This window comes from Dermacentor andersoni, chromosome 9, assembly GCF_023375885.2.
Source record: "Dermacentor andersoni chromosome 9, qqDerAnde1_hic_scaffold, whole genome shotgun sequence".
NCBI lineage: Eukaryota > Metazoa > Arthropoda > Arachnida > Ixodida > Ixodidae > Dermacentor > Dermacentor andersoni.
Window position 1 is genome coordinate 104,967,840 of NC_092822.1, and position 18,545 is coordinate 104,986,384.

At 44.2% G+C, this 18,545-nt stretch overlaps 1 protein-coding gene across 3 annotated transcripts in view; it reads right to left on the reverse strand.

Annotated features, from left to right (window-relative positions):
* The window catches only part of LOC126528458 (protein NEDD1-like), a 103,404-nt gene that overhangs the window by 54,816 nt on the left and 30,043 nt on the right, over positions 1-18,545 (reverse strand). For all 3 annotated transcript variants that reach the window (XM_055069351.2, XM_050176341.3, XM_055069352.2), the window contains 2 exons: positions 15,666-15,873; positions 7,727-7,832 (listed from right to left, as the gene is read on the reverse strand). In XM_055069351.2, coding sequence (XP_054925326.2) covers positions 7,727-7,832; positions 15,666-15,873 — 314 coding nt within the window. The remainder of the gene's footprint in view (positions 1-7,726; positions 7,833-15,665; positions 15,874-18,545) is intronic.

Sequence of the window (18,545 nt, forward strand, 5' to 3'; positions counted from 1 at the left end):
TTTATACAGAACATGATATGGCTCCACTTTGGCGGTCACTCTTGTCACACAGCACATGATTTGAGAGGTGCGCTTGCAAGCAGCTGCTTGTAATTCAATTTAACCATCTGCGTCCTTGCATTGCATTGGCATTCCTTTACAGCGGCAGTAAGTTATATTGAAATCACATACAAACAGTTAGTTATATTGAGGTTCTAAATACATGGTGTTCTATGGAGAAGAGGCCATGAAAAGTTAATTACTTCGTTATATTGAGAATTTTGTTCTATTGAAGTTCGTTTTATCGAGGTTTAGCTGTATTGCTTTGCATGCATGTGCATTAAGCAGTCTGCCTATATATTGAGTTCTAAGAGAGGAATACTGGAGGTAAAGAAAACCTGTGTTATAACGAGTACCGCAATATAAACAGTTAGGTTATGAATGATCCGTACAGTAAATATTGTGGTTTAGAATACAGAACCCTGCAGTGTGCCATGATCGGGGTGCAGGCAGAATTTCTGTGCCTAGTGGATCAATGCCAATGGTAGCTGTGCAATTCGTTGGGAAAGCACAAATGAAGGTGTTGCATCTGCAGTGGCTGGTGTTAAGCTTGAGGAGTACACTGGGATCGCAGTTATAATGTCCCCCTGATTTCGTGACGTCCCGGTTTTCATGACGAATTAGTGCACTCCCCGTGAACTCTACGTAGAGACAATGCATTAAAAATCTTGATTATATGACGCAAGAGTATGCACATCCTATCTCATAAAACCTCACCTCAACTACTGTCAACACGTATGGGGAACCTCAGCGCCCTCTAGCCTGCAACGCATTCATCTTTTGCAGAAGAAATACATTAGTCATGTTTATAATGCACCTTGCCAATCCCACACAACTAAACTTTTTCACAATTCCAGAATAATTAGTATACACAACTTATATAAGCACCGACTGGGTGTGAAGTTCAAAACAGAAATAAGACGTAACCTCAATAGCTCACAACTTCTGGCAAATTTACAAAACAAATTACCATACTACCCAACTAGATATGCAGAAAGCTGGTTAGTAAATACTCATCTTACTACCGGACAACAATGTTTATCCTACACATTACCCTCTCTTTTAAACGCCTACAAATTATATAGCTTTGATTTATTTTCTTGTTCTTACCAGAATCTTTGCCTTATGTATGCTGCTTAATTCTGGATACTTCCTTTCGCAGTGACTTCATGTTATTTTGTGGTTTGTATTGTCATTAGAATCTGTTTCTGTTCCATCATTACCCTGTATATATATCTTTAACTCAGTAGCAGCAGCGGCAGCAGTAGCTGCTGTTGCCTTGTTTTGTTTGTTCACTTTCGATATGCTGTTATGCTTGCCAAAATAAACCGACCAGAGGTTGTGGGCTCGTCAAGCTGCCTGCGAGCAGCCTTTTTTCCCTCTGCCCTCCCACCTAACATGTATGATGGCAAAAATAAACGTTATTAACATTAAAAAACAACCTGCACGATACTATGAACCCAATGGCAGAAACATGAGAAGCACCCTCACGGTGCTGTCCCCTCCATCAGAAATGGGAGAGCGCCCCTTCGCAAATGGAAAGCTCCACAGGTTTCCAGGCTCCTTTGTAGCTACTATTTTACTTCCCTCGCGTTCACTGCCCTTCTTATTGTTTGTCTCCCTTCGCCCGGCTCACGTCGCTCAACCGCCACCCATTTTCGTCTCTAAGTAACGTCTCTTTAAGGTTTCTTAAGTAACCACTTGCAATTTGTGGTTTACAAAAAAAAACACTTTCTAACGCAGTCTGGAGTCCTTCAAGTGTTTTTCGACCATTGCATTTCTTACTCTACATTAATGATATCACAGCTAACATCAATTGCAATATAAAACTATTCGCGGAGGACTGCATCATTTACAGATAAATAGATTATTACAATTATCATATTGAATGTTTCTCTAGCAGACATAGCTAATTGGTGCTCTAAATGGCAGATGAAAATCAGCATATGAAAGTCCTCGATCATGACTAACCAGGAAGCGGTATCATCAATCCTAATATACGCAACTGACGACACTCCACTTAACAAAGTTGAACATAGGTATCATGGCATTACATTAACCTCTGAGCTCAAATGAGACAAACATGTCGGTAATATAATCTCAAAGACGCTGCACAAACTATATTTCTTAAAAAGAAGCCTGGGGCTCACAACCACGTCAACAAAGCTGCTAGTCTACACATCATTTGTAAGGCCTGCTCTCGAATACAATTACACAGTCTGGTTTCCGCATACACTGACTAGCATAAGCAAACTGGAATCAATACAAAGAAAGCTGCAAGGCTGATCCATAACAAAGATACGTACAGACTCGCCAACAAATATTTTAACCCAGTCCGATTTGCGAACCCTATTCACAAGAGTTAAATGCACTCACCTAAAATTCTTGTTTCAACCACTAAAATATGACTATAGGATAGATACCTCCAAATACATTTTATATTCCTAGGCTTGACTTACACGTAATAAGCATGTGCACACATTGACAGAATACGTACGTAAAAATGACGTTTAAGTAGTCTTTCTTCCTGCTCACAACAGCAGAATGGGACCAACTTGACCCCACTATTGTCAACATTGAATCATCTGAATTTACCTCACAAACAGAAAGAACTACGTAAGAGTACCTATACATGCAGAGGCATCGGCACAGATTTATTTGTTCATTAGGAAATTGTAATGAACCTTCTCATTTACGACAGTTTATCCATTTGCCATGATGATTCTCAAATGCTCAAAGTTTAATTTTAGTTACCGTATTTATTTGAATCTAACGCGCACTTTTCCTAATAAAACGGGTCCAAAAATTTCGTGCGTGTTAGAATCGAGTACGACCCTAAATCTGCGTTACCATATCGCCATCGGCATTTCAAAATGGCCACTTCGTACGCACTTCGAGTCTAGCTGCCGTAGCTTCCTCCATGTGCTACGGTATGTGTGCTTAGGCAAGGCTTCATTTGGCTTAGGTTAGTGCACCATCCATCTTTCCGTTTTCTGCGTTTGCTGTATCAGTATGGAAGTGCCGACTACAAAGACATGCCGAGTTCATCAGGATGCCGCAATTAAAAGGAAAGAAATCACGTGTGTGGAGATGGACGGAAATCTGGCCGCATCCCAGGTGTTCAGAGTTCCTGAAACTTGCATGCGGGACTGGCGCAAACAGGAGAGGTGATCTACACTGGCTGCTGCTACGTGCGGCACGGCCGCGCGGCTCCTATCTTGAGAGCGTTCTACGACGGAGACAGGAGTCTATGCATCTAGGCGCACCGCACTGTGCTCTCGTCACTTAGTTCGCGTTGAAGCGAGAGGCCGCACAAAGGTCAATTCCCTTGCTCCTGCTACCGCCCTTCCTCACTCCAGCACTTTGATAAAGAGTTTCCATGGTCAATCAGTGAGACGTGTTCATGTTTGCTTCTCTGAATGTGACACCACTGTCGTTAATTTTAAGCGAATGTTTAAAAGCTTATACGGCCGATAAAACTACTGTGGTATCCTGTATGGGCTTCTGGTTTCGGTTTTGGGTCGTTTACGTCAGGGTGCCACTAAGCGCCAAACGCTGTAAGTTGCCTCCTGTTTCCCCTCGCAGAAATAAAAATTCATTCTTTCTCTGGTTCCTGACTGAAGCAGTCTGGCTCTTTCTTGCGGTGCTGCGCGCCCCGGCCGTTTAGGCCTCATGCCATAGATACTCCGTCCGGCCGCCCCGTCGGAGCTACAACTACTATTCTTACTTTTCGTAAAGCTGTCTACAAATTTGCTATGGTAATCGATGCTAAGCTTTTCGAGTGAAACCAACTTATTTATCGCAACTGTACTGCATTGGGAGTAATTGTTTTTTCCAAATGAGAGGAAATTTTATTTCTCTATGAAAGAATGAGGTGCGCAGTACTGTAAAGGACTTTTTTAGGTCACGGAAATGGGTGCACGTTACAATCCAGAGCGTTTCTTTCTCCTAATTTTTGTTCGTGGGAAAGGGTGCGCATTACAATCGAGGGCACATTAGAATCAAGTAAATAGGGTACTTGTTTATTGCCCCTAGTGATACTTGTGCTATCGTTATTCTTCTTGGCCATTTCTTGTAAAGCTTCTTGGCTTTTTTTTTTTGCTATTCCATTTGATTTTAACATTGTATTACTTGTATAGCTTGTATAACTTGAACTGCATACGTTGTTTTTGTATAACCTGCACACTGTACAGAAGAATTATTGTACTGCCCAACTGCCACGCTCTCGAAGGAGAGCAGCAGCATTGAAAATAAGATGTAAACACAGAATGTAATGGCCATAATTGCTTAAAAACAGATAACTTGCTTTCTCCAATGAGCCTATGTGTATGCTAAGAAGCTGATTATTTTTAACACAAAAGTGTTTTAAGCCAGGCTCCACCGAAAATTTGTCCCACATACGTACGTCTCGCAATCATCATGCAAATCCATGAAATGGCCATACTCTTCCACTTTGTACCAATCGAATGGTCAAGGAAGTAGGCACAATAAGGTTAGAAAGGATTGCTTCATTAAAGAAATTGTCCTCTCAATGTATATTTGTTGCAACGAGGACATTTAGGTATAATTCGTTTTATTGCTGAGCAATTTAGTTGACATGGCCAGCAGCCTGGACACCTACCAGGGTAGTAAAAATGGTAGTGCTCAAGTATCTTGCAGTCATTTATGGACTTCTATTGTGAATGTGAAACAAAGCTGCCACTGTTATAATACACATTTCACTTTCATGTTATATAACCAATTCCTCTTAAAAAGGAACCAACCAATTTTGCTTTCCTTATGCTGCATTTGTGATTTTAATAACTTTGAAATACGCAATGTATTTGCAGAAACTTGCTAGCGTCAAGAATACTGTAATGTGAGCACTGCTTTGCCCTAATGGTGAAAATTTCATTCACAAACTATTTGCATAGTATGCAACATTCAATTCACTCTGAAAAATTACTCTTTGCATGCATCTAGGAATGGCTATCACAGCTACAGTTCTGAGAAGCGTTCTGTAATGATCATGATCAGCCTTATGAAGCCTACAGCAGGATATCAGCCTTTCCCAATATTCTCCAATTACCTCAAAGTCATCTCACGACTTCAAGCTGATAAAACTCCTGCAAATCCTCTACTGCCTTCCCCAGCATTTGTCTTCCTTGGTCCCCAATTATATTACACTAATAGACCACTGCTATCTGCTCTCTGCGCTAGATGATCTGTTATGCTCCATTCCTTTTAATACCAGCATCGTATATCCACATTTAGATGCAATAAAATTATGGGGAACTCTTTGTAGGACAGTGGGACGTACACGTCCTACTTGGTGATGTGCGCAAAAATACTGCTCAGCAGCAAGGGGACAGATTTATCTCTTCTGTTATGTGCTGCCTTCTACCTAAAGGTTTCGACACTTCATGCGAGAATAGTTTTGGAAGTGGTATTAACTGGCAACAAGCATGCAAGAGCTGGAAAACTTGTTTCTATTGTTGGAACGCTTCCTGGATTTGGCCGACATTTGTTTGCAAGAGGAAAGTTCGTAATATCTGAAATAAGTTATTCCTCTTCCATGGTTTTAGATTTACACCTCTAGCTCACAATGAGCAAAAAGACGCATGGGTGCATGGGTACATGCATGGGTGATGCATGGGTTTCGATGCATGGGTGAGAAGTGCACAAAAAACTGATCTGTGCTGTTCTGCACTGTCCGTTGCGCTTCGGTAGAACTGGGGCCGTAATCGGAAATGATCCACTTCGGCGATACTATCGCCAAGGCAATAGTCGCATTCAATGAGTCAACTGCCTGCTTAACCACGATGACAGCATGCACTACCAACACACAATCTTGAACGCTTGACAGCGCACAAGAGAGCGCATCATATGAGTGCAGAGCGGCTCGGGTGTGCTGTTTTCGAGCGTAATGGCCGCAGTATGGATTCTGCGCACTGACTACAGTTGGCTACGGCCGCTTTAGGTAAAATAAACTGGAAAAGTTTAAAATGTTTTATCTGAATGAATAAATTGTGCTACACCTCATGCGGTTGCGAAACATTTTTTTATAATACATATAACACAGTGTTTCTGCATCTGCATGTCAGCCATTGCGCACCGCCAGAGCGGCATTGTTTGGCTTGTCACTACTACTCTTCACCACCAACTGGTCACCACCAACCAGCAATGCGCTGTTCATGGTGCTGCTACTAGCTGTTCCAAGACACTATCACCGAAAATTGTCACTTACACAAAGCAACACAAAGCAAAACAATGCAACAGCCAATCAACAGTCAGCAAATATAGCACAAAACTGCATGCTAACTGCCATCAAAAGATACTACAATTAAACCTCGATATAATGAAGTCTGTAAAATCGGCAATTTGCTTTAGGCAATCAAAAAAATCAAATTTGAATGAGAAAACAAAGAAAACAATTCACTTTGATAAATTTAGGAGCCGACGATGAATGATACAGTTTGATGCCCCGTACGTCACTGACATCTTCACATTAGCGGTACAAATTAAGCGAAGCCACCCCGCTTTCGCACGCAATCCGCTCAAATGGCTGACGAGGGCGACACGCCTGCACTGGGACGACGTTATCATGAAAAGTGCTGGCAGTGGGGAGCAAATGCTTCGTCTGCCTCTCGCTCCAACGGGTCACGGAAACTCCATATTATGCAACCTCCAATACTAAATGCGTGGGAAGACAGCTTACTATATGCCATTTTTGCACATTGCGGCAGATTACCTCTGAAGCAGAGTGTGTGGCGGTGTAAGTGCTTTGTGGCACTTACAGCCATGATTAGCAGTGGCCAAGATGCGCCAGAAATCGAGACGCGCACCAACTTACCCACACCCGCTCGCACGCGCTTGATCGCGTTACTGTGAGTTCACTCCCCTCACCTCTTTCCCTTTGCTTGCGCAGGAAGGTGGCACTAGTGAAGCCACTCTCTTTATTGTCTCACCCTCGCACACTTTCCCTTCCACCTAAAGCACAAAGTGAGCGGGCCACGATAGGGTCTTATCGCACTTGGACTTTACTCGGAACATGATGCCGCTGCACTTCGGCAGTCGCTCCTGTTGTGGGGTGCACGATTTGAGAGGTGCGTTTGCAAGCAGCCATTTGTAATTCAATCATTTGACCATCTGTGTCCTGAGAAGTTTCCATTTGTTCTCTCGGCATTTCTTTGCGGTGGCAGTGAAATTTCGTTATATTGAAATCGTGTATAAACACTTCATTATATTGAGGTTCTAAATACATGGCGTTTTATGGACAAGTTATAAAACTATTAATACTTTGTTGTATTGAGAATTTCATTATATTGAAGTTAGTTATATCTAGGTTTAACTTTATAAACTACCGACACTCTTGTCTCTACTACACTACACCGTTGGCGGAGGCGTGGCCAAGGTGATAGTATCACCTAAGTGGATTGTTTGCTCACACGGCCCCTGGTCAGATATTTTGAATGGAAACACCAGAGGACCACTGGACAAACAAGTGACTTTCTGAAGAAAAAAAAAACATTTAGTGCCAGTGGTACCGATACATCTCACTCCTGTAAAATAAACATCTCATTGTATGGAAGTGAAATTCGTTGTAAACTACTCATGAGCCCTTCATTTACTCATTTCAAGAGTTGGGAGGTATGCTTCTGTTCAGACACTGTCAATATGCTTCACGCAGTGCATGCATTCCACTCACCAGAGCCCAGGGAAAACCGGACTGGAAGTTCACGCTGCGATTGAACACTGCTGGCAGCAGATACACCATTTCCATTGGCAGCACTAGCATTCACGAATGCCATCATCTGCATGCAAACAGCAGCACTGTATGTTGAAACAATGTGTGTGACTGGGCTAGTCAGTAATCCATTGTAAAAAATAGTGCAACAGAAGACAGAAAGAAAGAACAGACACAAACAGCACCATTTAATTACCTCCTATGCTACAGCATCAACAGTCGCTGATAAGAGTGCTCTGGCAAATGTAACAAAGATGCTTGATCAACCAATCGTTGGCATTGTACGCCATTTCGTACATATGTTACAGGCAACAATATGATGGCTACAGAAGCCTCCCACTCTCGTTCTTGACCAAAAAATATGAGTCACACATATGCAAGAGAGATAACAGGCATGCATATGTGATTCGACAAATCGAAGAGGCACTGGGCCTCATCGACTGCCATGAAGTTGTAAATTATCAAGTTGAAAAAGAAAAATGAAATCTGACATTGCCACAGATATGGCCCGACATTAAGGAAACGATTTAAAACTGCTTCCGTTTTGCTGGTTTCAGCAGTCCTGACGGCAGTGAAAAGTGTTCCGACGTGTGCAACAACGCCGTCGAAGCCAACAAAGCCGTCCCCGGTTTCCACAAAGTTTGGAGCGAGTTTTTAGCATTTCCAGAAGCTGTTGACAGGGCCACAGTCTACATGTTTGTGTGTGCAGACGAAGATGCTAAACGGGGACTTCACTGCTAACACGAATGAGGACATGAGAAAAGGGAACAGTGACGACAAGCATCCTAAGCCCACCTGCTCGAATGTGATGCATGCGCTCACTCTGTACTGGCGAGAATGTGGAAGGCTGCGGCCTCAGTGGCTCCAAGTCCTTGGACAACATGTAAAAATGGGTGCTCTTCCAGGGAACAAAGCTATTTAAGCAGAAGAAGATTTGGGACTATTTCGTGCCACGGTAAACCAAAAGCAAGTCTATTTCATCAATAAAGTGCTGTAATGTAAATGTTAGTATGTGCTTTTAGGTTGTCCAATATTTTAGAATGTTTATATCAAATTATGCACTACATAGGACCGGTAGGCATTTTCATCGGTGCTTTTGCTGTGATGCAATATGCGAGGATGCAAAATTGTGCACACAGCACTTGAAGGGGTTAAACATACAAATTTCACCCCAAAAGGCAGTGCTTCAAGGCATTTTCTTTTCTTCAGTTTGCCAAGGGCATAAATATCAGTTATTCTGAAAGTATGTAGCTGCATCAAAGGCAACAAGTATTGACATAACCAAATAAAGTGTAATCAGAGTCCCCGAAGACACAAACCAAGAAAAATACCAGTTCGGTTCAATTTCATTCCACTTCAGTTCTGGCTTGGCAAAAAATGTTTAGAATGGCTCGCAAACCAGTTAAGCACATTGAACTTACTGGCCCATGGCAACATGCTGTACAGTGTTATTAACTTTTCTGCACGGCAAATCGGGAGGTTTCCTCCATTAGGAGAAGAACTGAACTTCCTGGCACGTGCGAGACAGCAATAAATGTTTTTACATGAATATTGATGTTTCATGTTCTACAGCTAGCCACATGCATAAAATGCAGCCATTTAGGCAGTGGCATTGCGAACGTATGGCGCACATGGCGAGGCACCTCTGTGTGTCCATTCCTGCACTCCCCCTTTCTCACCTTCCTTACGCCGAAGTTGAGAAAATTGCACTTTTTAGCATGTTTTTGAAATTGCGAGGAAAATCGGGCTTCTGGAGGTGCTATCACACTACAGATCGTTGATCCAGCTTTCCGCTGATGCAGTGCCGTCGTGGTAGTACCGTAAACACGAGACATTGGAGATTCAGCCACAACACTGCATTTCTCGACGCAGAACTAAGAACAAAAGCGAGCCTGCAAAAAGAAATTGAGCTTAGCAATTCATTACTGCAGCCAGGTGGCGCACAGGGAGCTCTCCTATTGTTGACGTGAATTTGAATTGACTGGCATGCTTGTTTGTGCACATTTTCACAGCAGCGAGTTGCCCCCTCCACAGGTTCCTATAGGCCGACATTTTAAGATGAGCCTGGCTATCTCGAGTTTCTTGAGTAGCTGCATCCTAGTTGCTGCCTGATCGTGATAAGGACATAATTTGTGCAAGATAAGGGAAACGAGAGCGTCGTCGACGACTGGAAGAAACGCACATTGGCTCCGTTGCTTAGCGAGTACGGTGCACACTGCGAGGCAGCTCTTTTTTACATAATGCTGCCCACGGAGACGTTCGCAGCGAAGGACACTGCGGTCAAGGATCGGAAGCAGGGCAAGAAAAGAATTACCGTTCTGTTCGGTGCAAACATGTGCGGTAAACACAAGCTGCCGCTACTCATAGTTGGAAAGAGTGGGAAGCCTCGCTGCTTTAAAGATGCACGGCTGCCGCCAAGAAACGAGTTTATCTACTGGCACAACAAGAAAGCCTGGGTCACAGGTGCAATATCTGAAGATCACGTTCGGCAGCTTGACTGCAAGTTTACGGCCACAGGCAGGAAGGTACTCTTTGTTGTTAATTGCCCGGCGCATGGTGACATCCCATACATGAAAGCTATCAGGATGGTATTTCTCAGAACACCACGTCGATCTCGCAGTCAATGGACCAAGGCGTCATTCACCAAACGAGGAAGTTAGTTAATTCGGGTTTAATGGCGCAACAGCGACTAAGGCCATGCTGCGCCAGTCACAGGACAGTACAAGATCCAATGTTAAGGCAGCAATAGCTGTGTTACCTTAAAGTCGATGTAGATAACCATTTTCATCTAAGAACTCAATCAAGTTAGTGAATGGCACTAGTGGATGATCGCCCAATATTAAGGCTGGGTGCAAAGGTATATGTAAGTGATGTAAATTTTTGAAATGTTTCCGCCTCTGTTTTAGTGTGCAGACATGATGTACTGATGTGGGTTACTGTAAGCATTTAATGACATTTCTTGCATGTTGGTGGGTTTTCATTTCGAAGCAAAAAATTGTATTTTAGATGCGTGTGTCCAATTCGAAGTCGACATAACATTACCTCATAGAATTGTTCTTGGTGAATGCATGATTTCCACTTGCGAAGCAGGGGTTTAGTCATATGTAACTTATTTATGCACAAGTTCCATTCTTGTTGCCATTTTGATGCTAGGGCCTTACGAACCGCTCGGATACTTTGTATGGAAGTGGTATGTGTGTTATGCTTTTGTGCGTTTCTATCTGCAGCTTCATTCCCTGCTATCTCAACATGGCTTGGGACCCAGCAGAATCGTATGGTTCCTCCGTATTTCTTGTTAAATACTATGTTTAAGATATCGCCAAGCAGGGGTTCAGACGCAGAGCTTAAGTTTAGGGCTCTTAGGGCACTTAACGAGTCTGTATAAATATTAGCATTCTCCTGCTTGTCAGTAGTAATTTTCTTAACTGCCATCCATATCGCATTAACTTCACCAGTAAACACTGAAGAAAAATTATTTATCCGAATGCTATTTTTGCAATTTTTCATTACGATCCGGACACCTATGTATTCTTGTGTTTTAGAGCCGTCAGTGTAAAATTCCGTGCAGTTTTCATATTTTTCTTGCACATCTCTGAACTCTTGTATCATGTGTTCTTGTGCAATGTCTTTTCTTTAGATGTGTTGATGTCCAGTCACATAGCTGTGAAAAGTTGTACCATGGGGGCAATCTTGGTGGCCTTTTGGCAACCTGCAGGACCTCATGAGGAACTTCATAAGACTGACAGTATTCTTCGTGTCTTAATATCAGTGGCCGAATCCTGTTCGGTTTGTTTGTATAGTGTACCCGTGATTTGCACTGTGTTACGATGCTGTAGCATATATGTTGTAGTGATGACCGAATTCTCAGTATGTAGGAAGAATTGCCGTAGGAAAGTAAGTAGTGCTCTGCGGTGCTGTTAAGGACGGCTCGTTGAAGTCAACGTATAAACTTTGGACAGGTGATGTTCTGTAGGCACAACTCGCCACACGAGGAAGATTTATCACCACCACCTGCTCAAGCGCATGCTCCTTTGCTACGACAACAGCAAGGAGTACTCCATTGACCTCCTCGGGGCCATATGTCTTACTGTGTATGCATGGAAGCTCAAGTTAGAAGTTCAAGTTAGATACGTTTCAGGTATTTCTGAAAAATGAACACCATTCCAAGTTTGTGAAGTGGTCAGAAAATCCACAACATGCAGACGCAAAGCCACATTAAAGTACCCTAGTGTCTGGGTGACACTAAGAAAGTGGTTACACGTCAAATCAACACTTATGTGCCCGCCGCAGCAGCTTTGTGGCTATGGCATTGCTTGAGGTCGCGGGTTCAATCCTGAAAGTGGCAGCCATATTTTAAAGGGGGTGAAATACACAAATGCAATTGTATTTAGATTTAGGTGCACGTTAATGAACCCCAGGGCATCAAAATGATTTCAGAGTCGGCCACTACGACATGCATCGTAATTCGGTTGAGGTTTTGGCACGTACAGACACAGTTCAATTAAAGTTTAACACTTCTGCCCTGATGCTAACCTTCTTGGAGGTTATGAAAAATGGTGCACGACAATGCCTCAGGCAAAGATGTCTCACTGTGTGTTCTGTCCGATGAGCAAAATGAGAACAAGGTAAAAGCAGAGCGAACATTTTGACAGGTGGACTTGACAAGTGACAAGTGTTCTGTGTACTATGCAGACAAACAGCATAGGTGAAAGCAAGATATGTTTAACATCAACTTACCACTCTCGTATTGAACTAAACGCTGAAGAAATTAAGCATTCCCTGTCAACATGCCCGCTAATACTCGTCGATCAAAGCAAGAAGCAGAGAGAGCTTCGCTCACATCGATTTCCACAGTGCGCAGGATTAGCATAATTTTTCAGTTATGTTTTTGACTTGTGGGCAACATCTGATAATGGCTGCGGGCACTAAGCGCAGTCATCCATGGCATCCAAGATTTATGGTGCCACGCAATGCAACACATGCAAATATCGGATGTCGTGAACCAAGTCAACACATTGCTTTCAGTGCAATCTTTTCCATGCACGCTCATAGCTGCGCTAAAGCAAAAGCTCGTTAATTCAAATTCCATGGGGACGCCACAAAAATTTGAATTATACGAAATTCTAACTAATGAGTGAAAAGATAGCTCAGTTAAGGCAGGTATATAGTCCATATATATAGCGCACGCTATGTATGTAGTGCATGTGCGCACGCTACGTCACGATGGCGAGAACAACGTCTATATAGTTTGACGCACTAGTTCAGCCAACGTAACCAGATGTGGCCAACAGGGTCCGACGTGACTGATGTCGAGATGGCTCTTGCTCCACCTGCACGTTCGTCGCACCGACTGCATGCTCGTTGCACCGACTGCACTGACCCACAATGCAGGACGCGTAGAAAAAGGTGGCCATGCCACTTCGCTGATGCTTGCAGACAGCCGTTTCAAAGTGTCGCACAGTTTGGATTGATATGTGCATGCTCTGAAGAGACCAGCCACCAGCGCACGCGTCGAAGTATAGAGGGGATGGCATTCCGGCTGGCACAGTGCAAGTGGTGTAGTGAGCGTGACTGGCAGCGAGCGATGTGCGCTAAAAACATCGGACTATAAACCCACCCTTGTGCTGCCGACACTCACCGCAGGAGCAAGAGCTGCACCCAAAAATGCACTCGTGAAACACACCGCAACCTGCTGCAACGTTGGTCTCTGTTGTACTCTCGTAGTTGCACTGGCTGTCACTGGCTGTACACTGCAGAGTTCCACTATACAGTCAAACCCGGCTATATCGAACTCGCAAAAAAACGCCTATCAGTTCGATATAGAGCATAATTCGATATAAGCCTGCTAAATAATTGGATGTCATAAAAGCACATACCATTTATAAAATCATTTTATTGAAGAAACTAGCTTAGTTTCGCATAAATTAGTCCTGCATTTTCTTCTGCTTGGGCAATTTCGCTGCCTGCGACCGCAACCACAAGCTGAGGCCGCAACCTTCCGCATGCGCGCAGAAGCACCGGACTAATGCGAGTGCACCAATCACTTCGGAGGATGTGGGCAAAGGACCGTAGTTTCTTACCTCAATGTGCCTACTTTTATTTGTGCTCGGTACGATGTCGGCGATGCAGTCTTCGTATCCGGGCTCTCCTGTGGTCGCGACACCATCATCTGCACTCACAAACTCGTCCACCGTTGATTCGAATGTCCCGGAAATTTTGACAGCTCGCTCCAAACTTCGGCAACACCGGCAACGGCTTCGTCGCATTCATCAGAATTTGCAGTCATCACCGAGCACGCGGAAACAGACACGTATGAAGAACCTCTCGTACACGGCCGTGCGTACGAGCCCTAATCGTACAGAGAGCGCTCCTCGGAGTTTTGCACGATGCGGGGACATCCAACTTCTCATCGCGTTCTACGCAATTTACGATTTCGAGCTTTACGACGAAAGGCGAATTCTGCCGCTTCATCACTGCAACACTGCGGGAGAAGGCCCACAAGGCGCAAACACGATAAACCAGATAAGCAGCCAGACAACTCGCACTTTCGCCATCTTGCACGAAGAGGGCACAAGAGCCTCTGATTGGCTGTCTGAGCAAGCGCTGTAAGCGGGCCAGGATCATTTTTTGCTGGGGAGTGTCGATAGATAGTGATCTAAAGAAAGGAAGGACGCTTGATTCTGCAACCCGTGAGGGAGCACGGCGAAGCGTCGTCAGGGGAGAGGGAGTGGGAAGTGAAAGATGATAGAGAAAGAGGGAGGATGTAGCCTAATAGACTCCACTATGCGTGACAGGGGGAGTGTCGAGGGCACACCCGAACAGCCCGAGGCAGTGCGGTCACAGTAGGGAGAGCAGTTGGATGGAGCCGCGCCGCAGGGTTTCCGCGCTACCGCGAGGGAAAGCCAACTTCTGGGGGCACTTTTCCGCCGCTTGATGTTCGATATATCGGGAGTCACTGCAATATTTGTTCGATATAAGCGTAATTTTTGCTATATATACTCATTGTAACTATACCGTGACCAGAAATTGTTTGATATATAGAATAATTCGATGTAAACGGGTTCGATATAGTCGTGTTCGACTGTACGTATAGGTAGCGTCCAAACACATAACCCAGTGATGCTTTCCTTTGAGTAACAGCCACGAATCTCGAACACTATACTTTTTGGTACTGCGAGAGCCGCTGCACGTCATGGCCGCCATGTTTTAGACATTACCTAGTGCTAGTGCTGCTTCTCGGCAGAACACCTTGCAGAACTTTGTAGAGAAAGAGCATAGCCTCCAAGATGTAACATGAAAAATAGAAAGAAAAGAAACATGCAGCGCTGTGTCTGGATTTTTATCTTGAAAGTCTTGATAAAGGAAGAGAACCACCCTGTGACAGAGGGTTTGGCCATGCCTGGCCAGGCCCAAAGAAAGGGCCGCAGATATAAAGAGCAAAGCTGCGCGGCCCGCGTGGCAACACCAGTGTGTTGCCAACATGTTCCCACACACTAATACGCGCCTCATTCACAATGGCATGGAGTTCGAATTATTGGTGCTGGTGCAGATTTCCCTGTGAATTAGCGGGACGTAGTGAATTAACGAGCTTTTACTGTATTACAGCCTGACCTTCTTGCAATTTATTTCTAAGTGCTTGGCGAGAAGATACTATCCACCAGGAATGCTTTGAAAATTTGTGAAGCTGTTTTTACTGCTTAAACATCAAAAACTTGAACTAACAAAATTCACAGTTTGAGCTTTTAGCTGCTGCTACAACTTTATTACATCAAGATTTGACTGTACTATTGCTATCTACATGGCTGTGTGAAGTCTCGACAATTTTTGTAGGCATGCTGGTCACAGCTTGCTGTAGAGAGTTGTGCGAGATATTTTCATTTGTCATTTTAAATGTCCTCACCTGCTGCTCTGCCTGTACACTGTGCATGGCGGCTATGGCCGTGACGGGCTTGAGGTGGCTGCCAAGAAAATTGGGTGGCGTCTGTCTTGTGTTCCGCAGGTCGTACAGGTAAACCCGCCCCGACGTGGCCCCGCCTATCACCCGCTGGCCATCCGGCAGGAATGCCACTGACTCCAGGGGTTCTGGCGTGAGCACGAACGCCTGCTCACTGGACAATGCGAAACAAATCAGTGAAAGATAGTTTTCATTCTCAACAGGATGGCCTTTCAAAACAAGGTGGCCTGCACACTGTCGAAGTTTTGCATACATCCTCTAATGTGCCGAGTACTACTGACAAACTGCTGAAAAAGTAAAAGAGACAACAGAGTCCTGTGTGCTTGTCTGGTGTCATTATATTTGTCAGTGGTTTGCCAGTAGCACTAGCCATATTTCGAGATGCATTAATACCAACTAACCCAATTTCTCGCGGTAGACCTCTTGCAGTTTGTGGTGTAAGCACTTATGCCATGGTGCTATTGGCACTAGCAATGTCCCATTTTACTGGCTTTTCCTCAGCCTTTAGGAATGCATGGGACAATAATTTTTCTCAAAAATTAATTTCTGGGGCTTTACATGCCAAAGCCACGATGTGAGTATGGGCACGCTGTAGTGGAGGACTCTGGACTAATTCTGACCACCTGGGATCTTCTATGCACTCAGTGCATGGTACACGGACATTTTTGCATTTTGCCTCCCATCTCAATGTGGCTGCCATGGTCAGGATTTGGTCCTGCACTGTCGGTCTTAACAGTGCAATGCTAAAGTCACTATGCCACTATGACAGGTCAAGATTTTTCGTATTTGGTTTCTACCTGCACACCGCAAATTATGAAGTGCATGCTTCATTAACCCTTTTGGCACCACGAATGAGTCTCATTGTCAAGGGATTTCCTAACATCTACTGAGTGCAACAGAGAAGTAGCAGTTTTATCACTCTACTGCGAGTGCAGCTTCACTAGGTGGCACCCGCTTCCCAGAAAACAAAATTTTTGTCTGGCCACTTTTGGCAGAAATACAGCAAAAGTCTTGGGTTTTAAAAATGGCAACACAGGTACTACCGTTCTTTTTTCAATAGCAGAATCGTGGGGTTATTGAATGTTTCTTAACTTCAAGTAAACAATTAGGTCTGGAAATCTCTAGCGAGTTGTGTTTGAAGCTTCAACATAGTACTGATAATTTTGACAGTCCTAGCCCCTGGCAGCCCCCTCTTGTATCAATGCAGCTCCACGAAAATGCTTTGCCACTAATGCCTGTGGCCTTTTCCATACCTTGCAGCACCAGGAATTCACGTCAGATGGACAACTAAAGCATGACTTCTGTTTCATGAAATGTCAAAGTGATGATGTGGATTGTATGGGCATGACGCGATGAAACGTGTCGCCACGAAATAGAGACAGATGCGTGCGGCTCAAGTGCACGTAAAGCTTCTTCAAATGGCTAAAAAAAGTGATCAGTTCCATTGTGTTGGAACCTCCTGTAATATTCCGTTGCTGAGCAGACTGACTACTCCACTTTGTTTGAGGAATTTGACAAGACATTCCACATTCCGTAAGCTCTCATGAATTGAAGTGGCCTCTTCTGCAATGAACTCCTTGGAAAAAGTGTTGTGGAGGACTGTCTTTAGCAAATGGGTGCAACAGTTCAATCGGTCACAGGGCTGTAAAGCACAAATAATGTTTGTGCCCTAGCGTTCCCATCCACATTAATGAGAGAAATGACAGCATAAGCTGGCATCTGTCACTTGCGGCAAGTTCTGCAACTTTCCTTGCAACTGCTATACATTGAGAGAAGATTACTCCTCAATTTAAAGTTCCATGACACACACCAATATTCACTAGTTCTTTGGCTAGCATAGCAAAACCGCTGCCACTGACAATATAAAGCCTGAGAACAGAAGCATGCAAAGTGACAAATTTTTTTTTTCCCTATTGGCAAAACAAGTGTGCTAGTGCGTTTTAAAAACTTATATTTGCTTTTCCTGGACATTCACTGCTTTACATGGTGCGAGGATGCTCAACTCTCTTGCGTCTCATCACATTTTCCCGACATGGCTCTTGCATCTCCTGTAATCTAGTATGGTGCATAGCTAGGTGTCGCCACCAGTAGGTGTGGTTGCAGGACAGTACAAGACATGGCACGAGTGTTGCGCTGCTAATGCCATCTAAGAGCAGGGTTACCGAGTTGCGAAAGGGTGTGGCCTCTTCCTCTTTGGCTTGGGGTAGGCGGCACATGCAGTCATCTCGCACGCCGGCCGACACTTCACGAGACCGTACTGAGACATGTTTCAGAGCAGGGTATGTGGTGTACGAGCACGATTGCTCTGATGCGCCGTCGCTCGATATCCTATCGCAGTGAGTCAGACTTTATTTATCCATTCCCATCAGCATCTTAGTAATTCAGCTATACTCATGGACAACTTTCTGTGGCTATGAAAGGAAAGCTACAGGCGCACAGCTGCTGCAGCTCCGTTACCGTGCCAAGTAGTCCGGCAGCATTTGACGGTGGCGTTGGTTGCTCGGAACAGACGCTGAATCGACAGAGCTTCCACGTCCGACAGTTTTGCATTTGCCCAGATGCGGAAGGGAAAAGCCACAAAATGTGTAAACTTACATTCAGTGGTGTGTTCCGTCTTATTTAACTGTTGCTATCAAGGTGTATGTTTTCTCTTCCCCTGCCTAAACTGACGTGGACTAAAATGCGGGACACTTTTCAGAAGCACTCTCACTTGCATGCACTTTGCCTCCATAGCCACAAAAAGTTGTCTGCAAGTACAGCTGGCATTGGCATATGAAAGATGTAATAATTGGCCTTGTAATTGTCTGCGCTAGCTGTGCTGTTGTT